General features: G+C 31.2%; 2 protein-coding genes across 2 annotated transcripts; one reads left to right on the forward strand and one right to left on the reverse strand.

Annotated features, from left to right (window-relative positions):
• The first annotated feature begins 503 nt into the window (after window positions 1-503).
• Window positions 504-5,160, forward strand: LOC137821378 (superoxide dismutase [Mn], mitochondrial). The gene is made up of 6 exons (XM_068625938.1): window positions 504-1,102; window positions 1,825-1,871; window positions 1,958-2,083; window positions 2,200-2,256; window positions 3,527-3,604; window positions 4,772-5,160. Exons 1-6 carry the CDS (start codon window positions 784-786, stop codon window positions 4,862-4,864), a joined length of 720 nt encoding a protein of 239 aa, XP_068482039.1. The 5' UTR covers window positions 504-783; the 3' UTR covers window positions 4,865-5,160.
• Window positions 5,161-8,914: 3,754 nt separating this feature from the next.
• On the reverse strand, window positions 8,915-10,844 carry LOC137820561 (small ribosomal subunit protein eS26x). Its single transcript, XM_068624703.1, has 5 exons — window positions 10,708-10,844; window positions 10,536-10,628; window positions 10,368-10,452; window positions 10,143-10,276; window positions 8,915-9,168 (listed from the first exon to the last, which is right to left on the reverse strand). Exons 1-5 carry the CDS (start codon window positions 10,708-10,710, stop codon window positions 9,094-9,096), a joined length of 390 nt encoding a protein of 129 aa, XP_068480804.1. The 5' UTR covers window positions 10,711-10,844; the 3' UTR covers window positions 8,915-9,093.
• Window positions 10,845-14,057: the final 3,213 nt, after the last annotated feature.

Genomic DNA, 14,057 nt, shown 5'->3' on the forward strand with positions numbered 1-14,057 from the left:
AAACCGACTCAATGTCATATAACCTTGATGAGGGCTCATCAAATCTCTTTCAAGCTGGAAATTTCGGGATCCATTTTGCTGTTGCAGAGGCAATGGAAGCAGGTATTCACTAGCAGCGATGTCCTTGGATATAGAATTCAGAATCCAAGATGCAACAATGTTATTCTACTGTGACTTTTTACATATTCATTGTATGAGAAGAAAATAAGTTTTTAAATAAAGTTAAAATTAATATATATATATATATATAAGTTCCATTCTAAAAAAGTATTTTTGTTTTCCTTCCCTATTAATGTTTATAGAGAAGAGTTCACTCTCATCATGTAATACGTAATAAAACAAGTTGTATTTTTGAATCAGATAGAAATGGTGCAAATGATGATAACAAAAGAAGGGTTTTATGGGAGAGGTAGCAGCACCAGAATAGAAGTGCACCCAATATGAGGGGATAAAACATTATTCTGATTGAGCATTTCATTATTTAGTTTCAAATGAGTCTGAATAAAATAAATAGAAGCGGCGGAAAATGTTAATAACGTGGGGTGGTGGTGGTGTGCTGTAACGCTCCCATTGAGACTGGTGTGGTGTGTACACTCTCTAATATTCAATCAATCACTATATTTAGAAAATGTTACTTAAAAAAAGTAAGTTTAGTGAGTTGAAAAGCATGAATTTATTTAGTAAGTATTATTGAAAGAAGAGTATTAGTTGCATCATCTTATATAGTTGGCATTGGCCACAAAACATTTGATTTACAAATCCATTCAATCCGTATCTTTCTCGATGGCTGCGCGAGCCCTATTGACCAGAAAAACCCTAGCCTCGCTGCTCCGCAATGACGCCAACCCTCTCCGAGTAGGCTCAGCGGTGGCTACTCACTCACGCGGCTTGCACGTGTACACGTTACCTGATCTCGACTACGACTATGGGGCACTCGAGCCAGCCATCAGCGGCGAAATCATGCAGCTCCACCACCAGAAGCACCACCAGACTTACATCACCAACTACAACAAGGCCCTCGAGCAGCTCCAAGATGCCGTTGCCAAGGCCGATTCCGCTGCCGTCGTTAAGCTCCAGGCCGCCATCAAGTTCAATGGCGGAGGTCCGCTTCCCTTTTTCTCTTTCTTCTTTTTCGTATGTCTTCTTTGGTTTATTCAATGTTAAAATACGGCGACTGCGTGATTTGTTGATTGAATTAAAATCGATTCTTGAATAGGTGATAGTGGATTGTTTAGTTTGTTCTGGATGATAAGTTAATTGGCCTTTGTTGATGTGATAAGTTAATTGGCCTTTGTTGATGTGATAAGTCAGGAGTAAAATAGAAGCAGGGGAGTGGGGATTTTCTTAATACGCCGCTGTGATTCTGGTAGTGCTTAGTGAAAGTAACATATTGTATTGTATCCTAGCCATTGATGCACGTATGATTAAAATGACGACCATTCCGTTTTGTATCGTACTCGAACAAACATAATTTTTATTTCACCCAAATGCAGTAGTTGTGTAACATGGATCTTTGAGTGCTTGTGTGTGTGTGTGTTTCCCAAAATTTGTCATTCTGCTTGGAAACCGAAGGGGGTGGTTGGTGTCTAGCCTCTATACTAAGATGGATTGGTTGATGAGAATGGACAGTGGTTGCATAACTGCAATGAAATCCGGAGTTGTTGTCTGTGTTTTTCATATTTTACTCTTCATGTAAGAAATTATGCCTGGTTTTAAAATGAACCAAAAAAACTTTTGAGTGATGAAGCCAGGATATATCTTCCATGGTTTTTAAATTTATCTAATTCATTCAGTTCATGTACAACTAAGGATCATTTCCTGCAGGTCATATCAACCATTCTATTTTCTGGAAAAATCTAGCTCCTGTTCGTGTAAGTTTGTATTTTGATCCTGCTTTATGGGAAAGTATTTTGTCTTTGGTGGTCTTTTACCTAATAAAACTTCTCCCCTTTTGCAGGAAGGAGGTGGTGAGCCACCCAAGGGTTCACTGGGATGGGCTATTGACACGCATTTTGGCTCTTTTGAAGCATTGATACAAAAAGTTAATGCAGAAGGTGCAGCACTGCAGGGGTCTGGTTGGGTGGTGAGTTGGTCAGATTCTGAAGTTCCCAGAATATTTTCTTTCCTTGCATAAGCTTAATGTCTTGGCCATTGTTCGAAATGCTGTTTCCTTTTACTTATTCTGTACTGCCTTGTCAGTGGCTCGGTCTGGACAAAGAGTTGAAGAGGCTTGTAGTTGAAACCACTGCCAACCAGGTAAACTGACCCTTCCACCATCAATGCCCCTCCTCATTTTCTACATGATCCCAAGAGGCTTCATAGATTAGCAGTAACTTAATAAAAAAGAAATAAATTAAAGTAGTCTTTTTGGTTTGGCCTCCAATTATGCCTTTTTGTATTTCTATTGTATCTCTTGTAAGTTGTCACACCATTCAAGATCTTTTACTTTGATATTACTATTTGGAATAGTCTATAATCCTCATGTTAAACCCATGAGATTCAACAATCAAAGAATACTTTACCAAACAATACTTTAATATTGTAATATGGCTTTGTAAACTGCGTTTGACTTTTTAGACTTCAAGTTTATTTATAGGTATAAATTTCTAGAGTCCTTACACACGTTGTATTAAATTTTTAGTCAAGTCTTTTACTTACCTTCATAAATTCTTATCTCTCTAGGTAAAGAACATCTTGCCTAGTGGACAAAAATAATATTATTATATGCATATCAAACTATATTTACCTGTGTAAACCAACAGTGTTTATTTGTCATTCCATCCTTTTTTAATCACTTTTTCATTTTCATTTTCTCTTGTTATCATTGCTGAGACAGAGCAACCTCTCAAGTTCTCATTTTTTTAGCTTTAAGTCTGAGCACGAGAGGACCTGCAGCCACCTGCCACCATATCTTATCAGTTTTTCCTCAATTCTTCTCTTTAAACTGTTCATTCTCTTTGTCTTCCATTTTTTGCTTTTCTGATCTGGCTATCGAACTGTTCTATCACTTTGTTTGTCTAGACCCAACCACCAAAACAACCAATAGACCTCAGGTGAACTTTTTCTCTCTAGCTCTGTTTAATCTTGCTGCCTCTGAATCAATGGCTGACTTATAGTTGAAGGGGGCATAAGCTATTTGGCCGGTGTTACTTTTTTCTAGATCTGGTAAGACAAGTTTCAGTAATGTCAGTTCAGTTTTAATGAAGTTATAGCAATTAATGATTGAGGGACCTGCTTACAACATTTTAAAATAGCCAGGACTCAATTTTAAATTAGCAAAAATGTGCAGATTAAAATTAAGTGACATTATTGGAATGTAGAGGACTTCTTCAAATGTTAATGGTATTCAGGATATATAAATATTTCTATAATGAAAACTATTGAAAAGAAAAGGAACTAGTTGGAGTTTTTTGTCTTTTCTCAATCCTCATACATACTCATTATTTTAGCTTTAGTGAACTATGTTTATGCTTCTATGCATATGTCTGTTGATTATATGATGTAATTTTTAACATTTTATTTGCAGGACCCACTGGTTACCAAGGCACCAAATCTGGTTCCGTTGCTTGGTATTGATGTTTGGGAGCATGCGTACTACTTACAGGTAAAAATGACTTGGTGATACACTAGTGACAGCGTGGTTGCTGTAATATTGTTACTTGAATCCTGTGCATATTTTCAGTTTGGTGGTTATGACTTATGAGATGCAAAGAAATATTGGGCTGTCAAATTTAGGGTCTGTTTGGGTGGTTGCAAAAATTGATTCTTGGTTTCCGAATGGAATTTCAAAAGAAGATCTCTTCAGTTAAAATAGAATTGAATTATTTTTTTCTCAATTTTGAAACGCCTTTTTTAGAGCTTTTTCATCCCAACACTTATCTTAATAAAATGTCAGTTACAAAGAATTGGTTTCCTAACATAGTTAATAGTGTGACTGCCTTATTTCATCTTGAAATTCGCCTTCAAACGTTCTTCTATAGCTTTTATATTTATTTGCATTTTGATAGTTGAAATTACTGATTGGTTTTAGTGAACATAAACTAATAATAAACACAAGTAGGAAATGATGCAATAGCTTTCTCCTAAGTCTCAGAAGTTTATTATTAGCTTCTGTTAAGATCTCTCACATTGATTAGGGATAGGGCCAAAATAGTTCTTATAAGAATTGGGTAATCCTCCCCCATTCTTGAGCTAGGTTTCGGAATTGGAAGGTTTTGTACACTTTTAGTCACTATGTTTTATGTAATTGCTCATATTTAGTCTTCAGTTTGTTTATTTTCTTGAAGCAAAGTCCTCGTAGTTTTTCAGCCGTCCAAATCAAGCCCCTCTTCCTAAAATTCCGTCCAATAATTAACAGAAATGTAAAGGTATGACGAAACATTCATTTGTATAAATTAGCAAAGGAAGACATGTATATAATGTAGCAAAGCCATTTTTTGTTTTTGTTTTTTATTAACAAAGTAAAACAAAATCTTAGTGAAGCTTATAATTTCAAGAATTCAGGTAAAGTCACAACTTACAATGGAGTATTCATTTTACGTCCGTTATGTTGGTTAGAAATTGAAATCCACACACCCACCTTAGAATAGAATATTCACATACTCACAGGTTTATAAATAAATTAATTTTTCGTCACGTACAATATGTTGAAACTTTTATCTTGCTATTATTTGGCAATCAGGAAGAAAAGGTGACACGCTTTCCGAGATTCCTGGATGCATATCTGTTGTCAAAATAATTTCTGATGTATGCTTGTTTTTTCTCAATGCAGTACAAGAATGTTAGACCAGATTATCTGAAGAACATTTGGAAAGTTATTAATTGGAAATATGCCAATGATGTGTATGAGAAAGAGACCTCTTAGACTAAAAGTCTGAAAGTGCTGCTTGATATGGCACCTGTGAGATGACAGATTTCCGGCAAGGTAAGAGAAGGGGAATAAAATAATGTGATGTAGAAGATAACACTGACTATTTATATAGTTGTGCCAAAGAACCTCGAGCATTTATGGCTGCATTGCTCATGTCTTGTGGATTTTCTGATGCTCTGTTAAGATACTATTTGTGTCCGTTGATGTATATTTTTTGCTTCTAGGTTGTGATCCTTTTGCTGGAATAAGTATAATAATCAAATTCAAGCCCCATATTATTTGTTGGTTGAGCGAGTTGTTATTTAGTTGCGATTAATCATGGGAAAATTATTATTTTTTAAATTTTTAGAAGTTAGGATATAAAATGATTATTTTTCAAAATAAATTATTCCAAACACCTGCATTAAGACAAGAGTGAAGTATCAAAGAGGTCCCTAAAATATATGGCCGATGACCGACAAAGCCTCTGAAAGAAAAATTCTTGCACGTTAGTTCTAATGTTTTTATTAGTTGAATTCTTCCGTTAATAGAAACACCATCTTTAAGACCAAGAAATTGCAACTTAAAGTAGTGTTGTCGAAGCTCTGTTTATTACTTGAATAACATCCTCTGATTTAGATTTTGAATACTTTTTGTTGTTCCTAAAACAACTTAGATGGAAGTAAAGAAAGTGTTGTAGCTTTTAATTCTTTGGCCGTAGTCTAAGCTTCAGCTTTCAATTTCAGTAACTATCACTGTCAATGTCTCTCTAACAAGAGTGTTCTTCAGCTTGAAGCTTCGCTTGGATATTTTTTTCGTTTACCATCTTCAACTTTCTTTTGTGCTTTCTTCCATTCCAATGGGAGTATTTTTCAATCTCCTTTATTGGTTGTTGGATTTTGATTTATTCCATTAGAATTTAAGATTTCCTTTTCTTTTCTAACTTTTTATGGATGTGGGTTGGATTTTCTAATTAGGATGTATTTGAGAATGTAGGGTTTTGGACAACAATCGAATAAGGTTTTAATCATGGTGGAAAAATAATTGAAGTTGAGAAAGAGGAAATGAGAAAGTTGCAGTTGTTGAGGGAGAAGAATCGAAAAAAGAAATGTTACAGACAATCTGATCTAGAAGTGAAAATTTTTGTCAATGGGCACATAAATGAGGATATGGTCTTCTGATGATTTAGAATTATTAATGAAAAGACTAACTTCTCTTCAGAAAATCTTTAAAAACTAAGGTGAAAATTGTTTTTGGAAAATATTAATAGTATACCATTTATGTAACTTCCATACCATCCTTTTACTAAATATAAAAATACCATTTTCTCATTTATTGTGCCACTTTCATACATAATTTGAAAGAATCCGGAAGATGTTTTTGGATCTAAAAGTGTTTTTGATATTTATAAAATTCAAAACTTTTTTTTGCATTTGAAATAAGTTTATGGATTATGTAATCCGAACGGAAGTCAATCTCATATTTAGAAAAAACTTTTGGATTATGTAATCTGGAAGCTAATCACACATCTGAAAAAAAGACTTTTGGATTACAAAATTTGAAAGTTTTTCTATACATAATCCAAAAGCTAATAACAAAAGGTTTTCGAATTACATAATCCTTCTGGATCTAGAAAAAGACTTTCGAATCATGTAATCCAAAATATTAAAAATAGATATTTTTGTAATATAAAAAACATATGAAGTGGCACAAGAAGGTGTGGAGGTGCAGGAAGAAGCAGCCGTGAAAATAACGTCACAGTAGTTTTTAAAGGAAAAATATTTGAGAAACTAAATATGGAAAGGAAGGAAGAAGAGAGAGTGGAAAAAAAATGGTGTAGAACATCAGGAAAAAAAAAAGATAAAAGTGGAGAAAATCTAAAAGTGAGAAATCCAACAAATAAAAAAAAAATCATATAGTTTGTAATTCACATTTGTACATTTTCGGTGTGGTTGGGACGGTTCCTAGAGACCATAATCTATGTCTGATGTGGTTGTAGACATTTCCCATTTTAAATTTTTTCAAATCACTGTCTTAACTCGTTTCTAAGAATCTGAAAAGGATAAGACTGTCAAACTGCTTTAAAAAGCTTATTAGGGTTTCTGATAAACATGATTTCACTAAAGTGCAGCAATGCTTGTGGAGCTAGAGTTCAACATTACGATGATAACGGTATGTCTAACAAGAAAAAGAACATAATGGAACTAGCGTTGAGGAAAATAAGAAGTTTAGAAAAGTTTTCTTGTGTTGAAAATTGAATGTGCCAATGTCAACATTTTACAAATCCGTTAACAATAAAAGAAAAAAGCCACAAAATAAGTGTCGAGATGGAGTCAATAAAATGCTTATGCAGGTATATATCATTATCATGGTTGGAAAATAAATGTGCAATGTGAATTTTATTTTTTTTAAGTGAAAGATACTGTGGCAATGAATTTTATGTGGTCAAATGTTACCGATTTCTTCATGTGTACATGTAGTCAATACACTCTCGTGTGTGTTCAATTCTTAACTCTTTGCAAAATTGTTAGATATCTTATTCCATTCTAACTTCCATATTGGTTACAAACCATGAAGAGTAGTGATACATGTACATTAATATATTTTTTACATCATCTTAATACTTTTGATTTGACATCTTTTATTCTTAATAGATGTGCATATTCAATTTTCAAACACAAAAAAACTTCTCTAATCTTAGTCTCTTCAACGTTGGTTTTATCATGTTTCTCCTCAATGAAATAACCATTTTCATCATTGTGTTGAATGATAAACATTGTTCCACTTCAGTGAAATCAAAGTAGTTTATGGGTGTTATCCTTTCGGATTCTTAAAAATTAGTTGAGGCATGATCAGAGAGGAATTAAAGTGGCAACGACAGTGGTTGTTAACAAAAATATTAAAATTTCCTAAAACAGTTTCAACATACCGGAAACGAGAACAACAAGAATTTGAAGTACAGAAGATATGGAAAAGGGTATTATGATATTCAGGTGACTTCTTCTTAAAAAAATATTAAGTTATTCTTCAATTAAAAAATAATACATCACATCAAATACCTTGTATGAGAATAATTTCAAAAGCAACAGAATCACTTTCTACTATAAAGACAAGTATCTTATTACAAATTATTAATTAATAAAAGTTCAAAACTAATATGATAAAAGTTAGGAAACAAACCTAAGGCTTAGAAGTAAATTCAGAAATAAACCTAAGGCTAAGAAGTAATTTCAAATACCTTTCGATCCAAAAAAAAACTAATATTATTCGTAGACATCAAATGATATTTATTTTACTAGATAATAAATATTTTGTAAAAATGAAATTTAAAAAAGTCAACACTTCTAATATGAAACACAGATGTTCACTAAACCGTCACTTATATACTATTTTTTTATGAAAACTTATATATTTATATGACATAATATAAACACGTTTTATAATGTTTCAAAATCACATTTCTTTATAATGCACGAAAACAATTAAAAATAATTTATTTTAAAAACTTACCAATGAAACTGATTTTATTTAATTTGAATAGAACACATTTAACTATTATTATTTGTATATTTATTTAATAGCTATAATGATCTACATATGTATAAACTTTTATGAATTTAACATCCATTTTCCATTAGATAAAAACATTCAAACAATTAAAACATTGACTTGTATTTTTATAAAATTTATTACAAATAATAAATAATCTACCTTATAACACAATTTTGGCACTTCAAAATACTTTCTTTAAAATGGGTTCGAGTTCTTTGCATTTTGCACATGACAATTTTATGTCTTCAAACGATCCTTCAAAAAACAATTGTACCAATTCAATAACAGAAAAAATTATAAACGAAACAAGGAGTTTTTAAATAACTGTTTTAAAAGGCACAACAATAATCAAATTTCAACAGCGTTTCTATATTACCGAAGTATTAAATAATATTGAAAGATGATATGAAATATTAATTTGGTTAGATCAGATTAACTTCACAAATTAGAGAAATCAAGAAACCCAATTAAAAAAATGAAAAAAAATGTAGAAAGTTATATATCAAGTTGTCATTCATAAAAAAGCAAATATTATAGCCAGAAAGATATATAATCCAACGACTAGAGCAAATAAATTAGGAGAAAATAACCTTCCACAAAACTGATATTTTCAAAACTAAGTAGAGCAAATAAAAGTCTCTCATAAATTTGATTCAGCACAACAAGAAGCCTTTTTTTCCAATGACTTTCTCTCAGGTTCGGACAGGAGGTCCTGCACCAGCAGGACGAGGTGCTTGACCAGGCTGACCAGGCCTTGGAGCATCATCCTGATAAAGATAATAAACCATCAAACAGGTCAAGAAGGGTAGGTGATACCTTAATTCATGAATCAGAATAAAGATACATAACAATCAACCAACAATGACTTAACAATTTCAAATACAGAAAAAATCATCAGAGTTTATTCATACAAATGTAGCACATTTTCCTATTGCAAACTAAATGTTGTTAATCGAATCGAATTCTCTTTGTATACCCAAAAGAGACGATGACTTTTATTTAACAATCAAATAACTCATTGATACGTCAATCTCCCAGCCAAATAGAGAGCCGGATACAAGTTTGATATGATTAGTTCAAATCTTAATGTTCACAGTATTGTAAAACTAATCCACGATATCAAGAATACACCCCAAGTTTTGCCTCTATAAATATTAACCTTTCTCGTAATTAAGCCCAAAAGCAATGAAATTATCTAAGCAATCCAGGAGTATTGAACACCTAACATTTTTATCTTTAAGTTGATGATTTTAGTTTTCTCAATTTGAAGAGTTTTAAACTTGGAAACTGCTCAACATGATTTCTAATACTTCTATAGGACTGCTAGAATAGTTCCAACATAAAATTCAAAAATCTACTAAAGTAAGACTGGCCTGTTGAGGCATGGGAGGGGTAAGACTTAACTCCGTCAAGGAACAGAAGCCAGGCAAGCTGATGTTTTCATATAGAGTATGTTGCAAGTAGATATGGTGATTGTACAATGGAACTAACTAAGATTAAATCTGTCCACAAGAAATAGGCTGCATCCTCTCCGATCGAAAATTTTCAAATGTAGTGTACGCTAGGTTCAGTGTCAATTTTTACAACATTTAAACAGTGAAACAATATGCGCACTACCTGTACACATCAAAACACCATTCTATCTAAACTGCCCTTCAGTAAGTAAACAACACCAAATGATATTGGATAAAACACAATGTCGAGGGGAAAACACAAGGAAAAAAGAGTTATATATAGTTACCCTGCGCCTGATGAATCGCTGAGGAGGGTCACGCTTCCTCCTGTTAGTGCGGGAACGAACCCTAACAACGTGGGAGTGGATGGCACAGGAAACACAGTACTGCATCTTCACATACAATTTGGGAAGAGTGTATTCTACAAATAACAATTAAAAAAACAAATAATTAACATAATCGTAAGTGAAATTTTCATGAAAAAACGAGACGGCAAATAAGATTATTATTACGTTCATAGACGCAAGCCTCCTGCACATCTCTAACTGCGGCTTGCTCAACAATGTTCCTTACCAGAAATCTCTTGATTGCCTTGTCCTGTTTTGTTTTTCCAAACAGGACAAAATCTTAATTGAAATCCTACACATGAATTTGAAAGAGAGATGAAGTGAAATCAAAACCTTGGGGCAGCATTTGCCGCAGTTGGAGCACCGAATGAATTTGACGTGGCCGCGTCCGTGCTTGTTACGGCCTCCATTCCTACGCTTGAATGTCTGCAAAAAAAAATGAGATCCAAGTATGAAAAAAGAAGAAGAAGGTTCTAGAATTGCAGAATGATAATAGATCTCAAACCATGGTGGGTTTGCGGGAAGATGCACACTCTCCTCTTTAGGGTTTTCTTGCTGCGGCTGCTGAGATAAATTTGAGAACAGCAGAATCCCTTTTATATGACCCTATTGTTAACTGGTTTTCTGAATACTCCATGACTCAACTAAATTAAAAATTAAAAATAGGTTAAATTAATGTTTTTTAAATTAGAAAAAATATTATAAAAAAAATTAAAACACCATATTATATATATATAATTAATTAAATTTAAAATAAATTATTGTCACTAATATGTCTTGATCTCTCAATCAAAATCTCAAATTTAAGTTTTGTAAATCTAAAATATATTCTATAAAAATTACTCCTGTCTATATTTTACCCAATAACACGTATGATTAACCAAAATATTGGTCAAGCTTTAGAAAATAAAGGATATACTAAAAAATAAAAGGAAAAATTATAAAATAACACCATTTTATAAATTTGGATAACCGCACTTTTAATATTTTATTTTGTTTAAATTCTCTCTCACACAAGGTTAATTTTATTCTTAACTAAAAATTTGGTTATGAACTAAGTGACTGTAACAAAGATAAAATTAATCAGATTTTGTAATGGATATTAGTTATCAATAATTTATTTTAACTAAACTGAGTTCTTTTGTGATCAGAAATATTAAATTTTACTCTGATTATTTGATATGTATATTTACTTTAATTATATGATAAGAATAATTTTTTATTTTTTTAATAAATAATTATAACCATAATTTTTCCTTATATAATAAATAATTATATTTTCAAAAATTTATATATTTTAACGTGCAAGGCATAAAATAAAACACTAGTTTAGTTTATTATTCTAGGAGAAGGTTATTGAAATATTATTTAAAATTCTGCTGGAGGTTTAAGTTATAATATTTGCAGTTATGGATGATAAAAAAGAAAAATTGATGAGGAACTTTGGAAGATGATTGAAGAGAGGGCCCATACTATGGACAATTGAACCAAATGTGTTATCTGAGGAGAACATAGAAGATGTTATTGATTATGTTCGGAAGCTGATTGGGGAATACTATGGTTTTATAACAATGTTGTTGGCTATTGTATACTTTTTACCATACCTTAGAAGTGCAATAGATAGCTTCCCCTAGTAGATATTGGTCAACTTATTCATTAAAATAGTTAAATTTTGTTTAAAAAATTATAAATTGTCAAAAAATTAGTTGGTAAAGACTGATTGACCTATTTACTAGTGTGGGTAGATGAGATTAAGACAATTTTGAAATTTTCAGGTTTTATATATATATATATATATATATATATATATAAACAATTTTTATTCTCATATCAACATCTAAAGAAACAAAATTCTAGCTCATATAATAGAGAAACATGCATATAGAGTGAATAATGTATTTATATATATTGTCTAAAGCATTTTTTTAAAATTTATGGTTGGATTGAGATCTGCAACTTGATAGCGAGCAGCTAAATAAATCAAAAATCACTATCTTTTGTCGAATGTGGTTAGTCACAAACAAAATGAAGCTCAAAGTGTTTGGTTTCAGAGTGCATGATCATGTTGACACTTAGAAGAACAACATCTAAGTTATCTGAATAAATCTTTGGGATATTAGTGTTGATGTGCAACTCAACCAACAACAATACCAAAAAATTTATGCAAGAACAATATCCACGCTATGATATTCAACCTTCATATTGTTGTGTGACACTACCTTATGTTTGTGGAAAGACTAGGCAACGATTTTGAACCAAGGTATACACAATATCTTGTCATAGACTTACGATCATTAACCTCACATATCCAATCAACATCAAAAAATCAAATGATAGATTATGAGCACAATTTTACTAACACTTCAAAGCTCCACTGTTTTAATTGAGATTCATCTAATTAGATTAATTTTGGCCTTAGTTGTTATTTCTGTTAATTCTGTGTTTTAAGAGGTAACAAATGATCTAGTATTTCACAAGACTGACGATTTAATGAGAGCATTTGTTGGACTATCTTCTTAAAGTGTCTACTAATTGGTATTATGGAAATGGAAGATGTTGAGTTGGGGATTCGATTATATTATAAGGAAGTAAGAATCAAAATAAATTCAATCTAATTTTATGCAAGGAGATTCTCTCAAAATATTGTAATTAAAACTCCTATACAAAATGCGTAAAAAATAAAGCAAATATCATTTGGAGATATTATTCAAGAAAATCTTCTACAATATCTCTAGTAGCAACCTATGATCAATGCGCAAATATGAAGCAATTTTGGCAACAATATATCTAAAAGAGAAGCGAGAATAAAATTTGGGACTAGTTGGGAATGAAGATATTTGCTTAATAATTTGATAAAGATAAAGGAAACATTAGATCATTGTTAAACAATATCATGAGGCAGATTTCGAATATGATTTTGTGTAAAGGAAAAGAAAATTATAAAGTCTCTTATACCAGTTCATCGTCTTCACTTAATAATTTCTCCTTATCCATCTTTTCATCCTAAAACTTAGAGATCAATTTGACTTTTTCTAAGAAAATACCAGCCAAGGTAGATTCAATTATATTCACTATCAAAATGGTCAGACATTACTTGAGTCTCTTGTTCATTACTTGAATGATATTCAAAATAATTTTGGAGGACTAAATATTGAGAAACATATTTAGAAGTAACTCGTTTGTAAATTAGTAATTTAAAAGTACCCGTTTACATATAATTATGATTATAATTATTTATTTAAAAAAACATTCTTATCATATAATTAAAGTAAATATACATATCAAATTACCAGAGTAAAATTGAATAACAAAAGAAAGCTAAATATTGTAACTAGCCAAAAAAAATTGTAATAACAACTCGTTTCGTTAAAAATAATTTTTGATAACTAATATCCATTACAAAATTTGATTAATTTTATCTTTGTTAGTGTCACTTGGTTCAAAACCAAATTTTTAGTTAAGAATAAAATTAACCTTGCGTGAGAGAAATAAATTTAAACAAAATAAAATATTAAAAGTGCGGTTATTCAAATTTATAAAATGGTGTTATTTATATTTTTCCTTTTATTCTTTAGTATATGCTTTATTTCCTAAAGCTTGACCAATATTTTGGATAATCATATTATTTGGTAAACACAATTTATTTACCACTTTTTGTTATACATAATTTTTTTTCCGATTCTATCATTATTTAATATATTTTATTTTATTAATACAATAAAATATTTTGTCATTTCATACAAATTACTTAATATATATATATATATTAATTAATATTAATGTACATTTTTTATATGACTCATCTCTTCCCTTTAATTATTTATTTTAAGACAACGACAGGAAAGAACCGAGAAT

This window comes from Phaseolus vulgaris, chromosome 9 (genome assembly GCF_051622355.1).
Source record: "Phaseolus vulgaris cultivar YP4 chromosome 9, ASM5162235v1, whole genome shotgun sequence".
NCBI classification, from domain to species: domain Eukaryota; kingdom Viridiplantae; phylum Streptophyta; class Magnoliopsida; order Fabales; family Fabaceae; genus Phaseolus; species Phaseolus vulgaris.

Coding starts and splice junctions, on each gene's coding strand:
- LOC137820561 (XM_068624703.1), bottom strand. Junction 10,453..10,535: donor GCGGCAAATGCTGCCCCAAG/GTTTTGATTTCA, acceptor AAAACAAAACAG/GACAAGGCAATCAAGAGATT. Junction 9,169..10,142: donor AGCGATTCATCAGGCGCAGG/GTAACTATATAT, acceptor TATCTTTATCAG/GATGATGCTCCAAGGCCTGG.
- LOC137821378 (XM_068625938.1), top strand. CDS start 784: ATGGCTGCGCGAGCCCTATTGACCAGAAAAACCCTAGCCTCGCTGCTC. Junction 1,103..1,824: donor CATCAAGTTCAATGGCGGAG/GTCCGCTTCCCT, acceptor CATTTCCTGCAG/GTCATATCAACCATTCTATT. Junction 2,084..2,199: donor TGCAGGGGTCTGGTTGGGTG/GTGAGTTGGTCA, acceptor CTGCCTTGTCAG/TGGCTCGGTCTGGACAAAGA.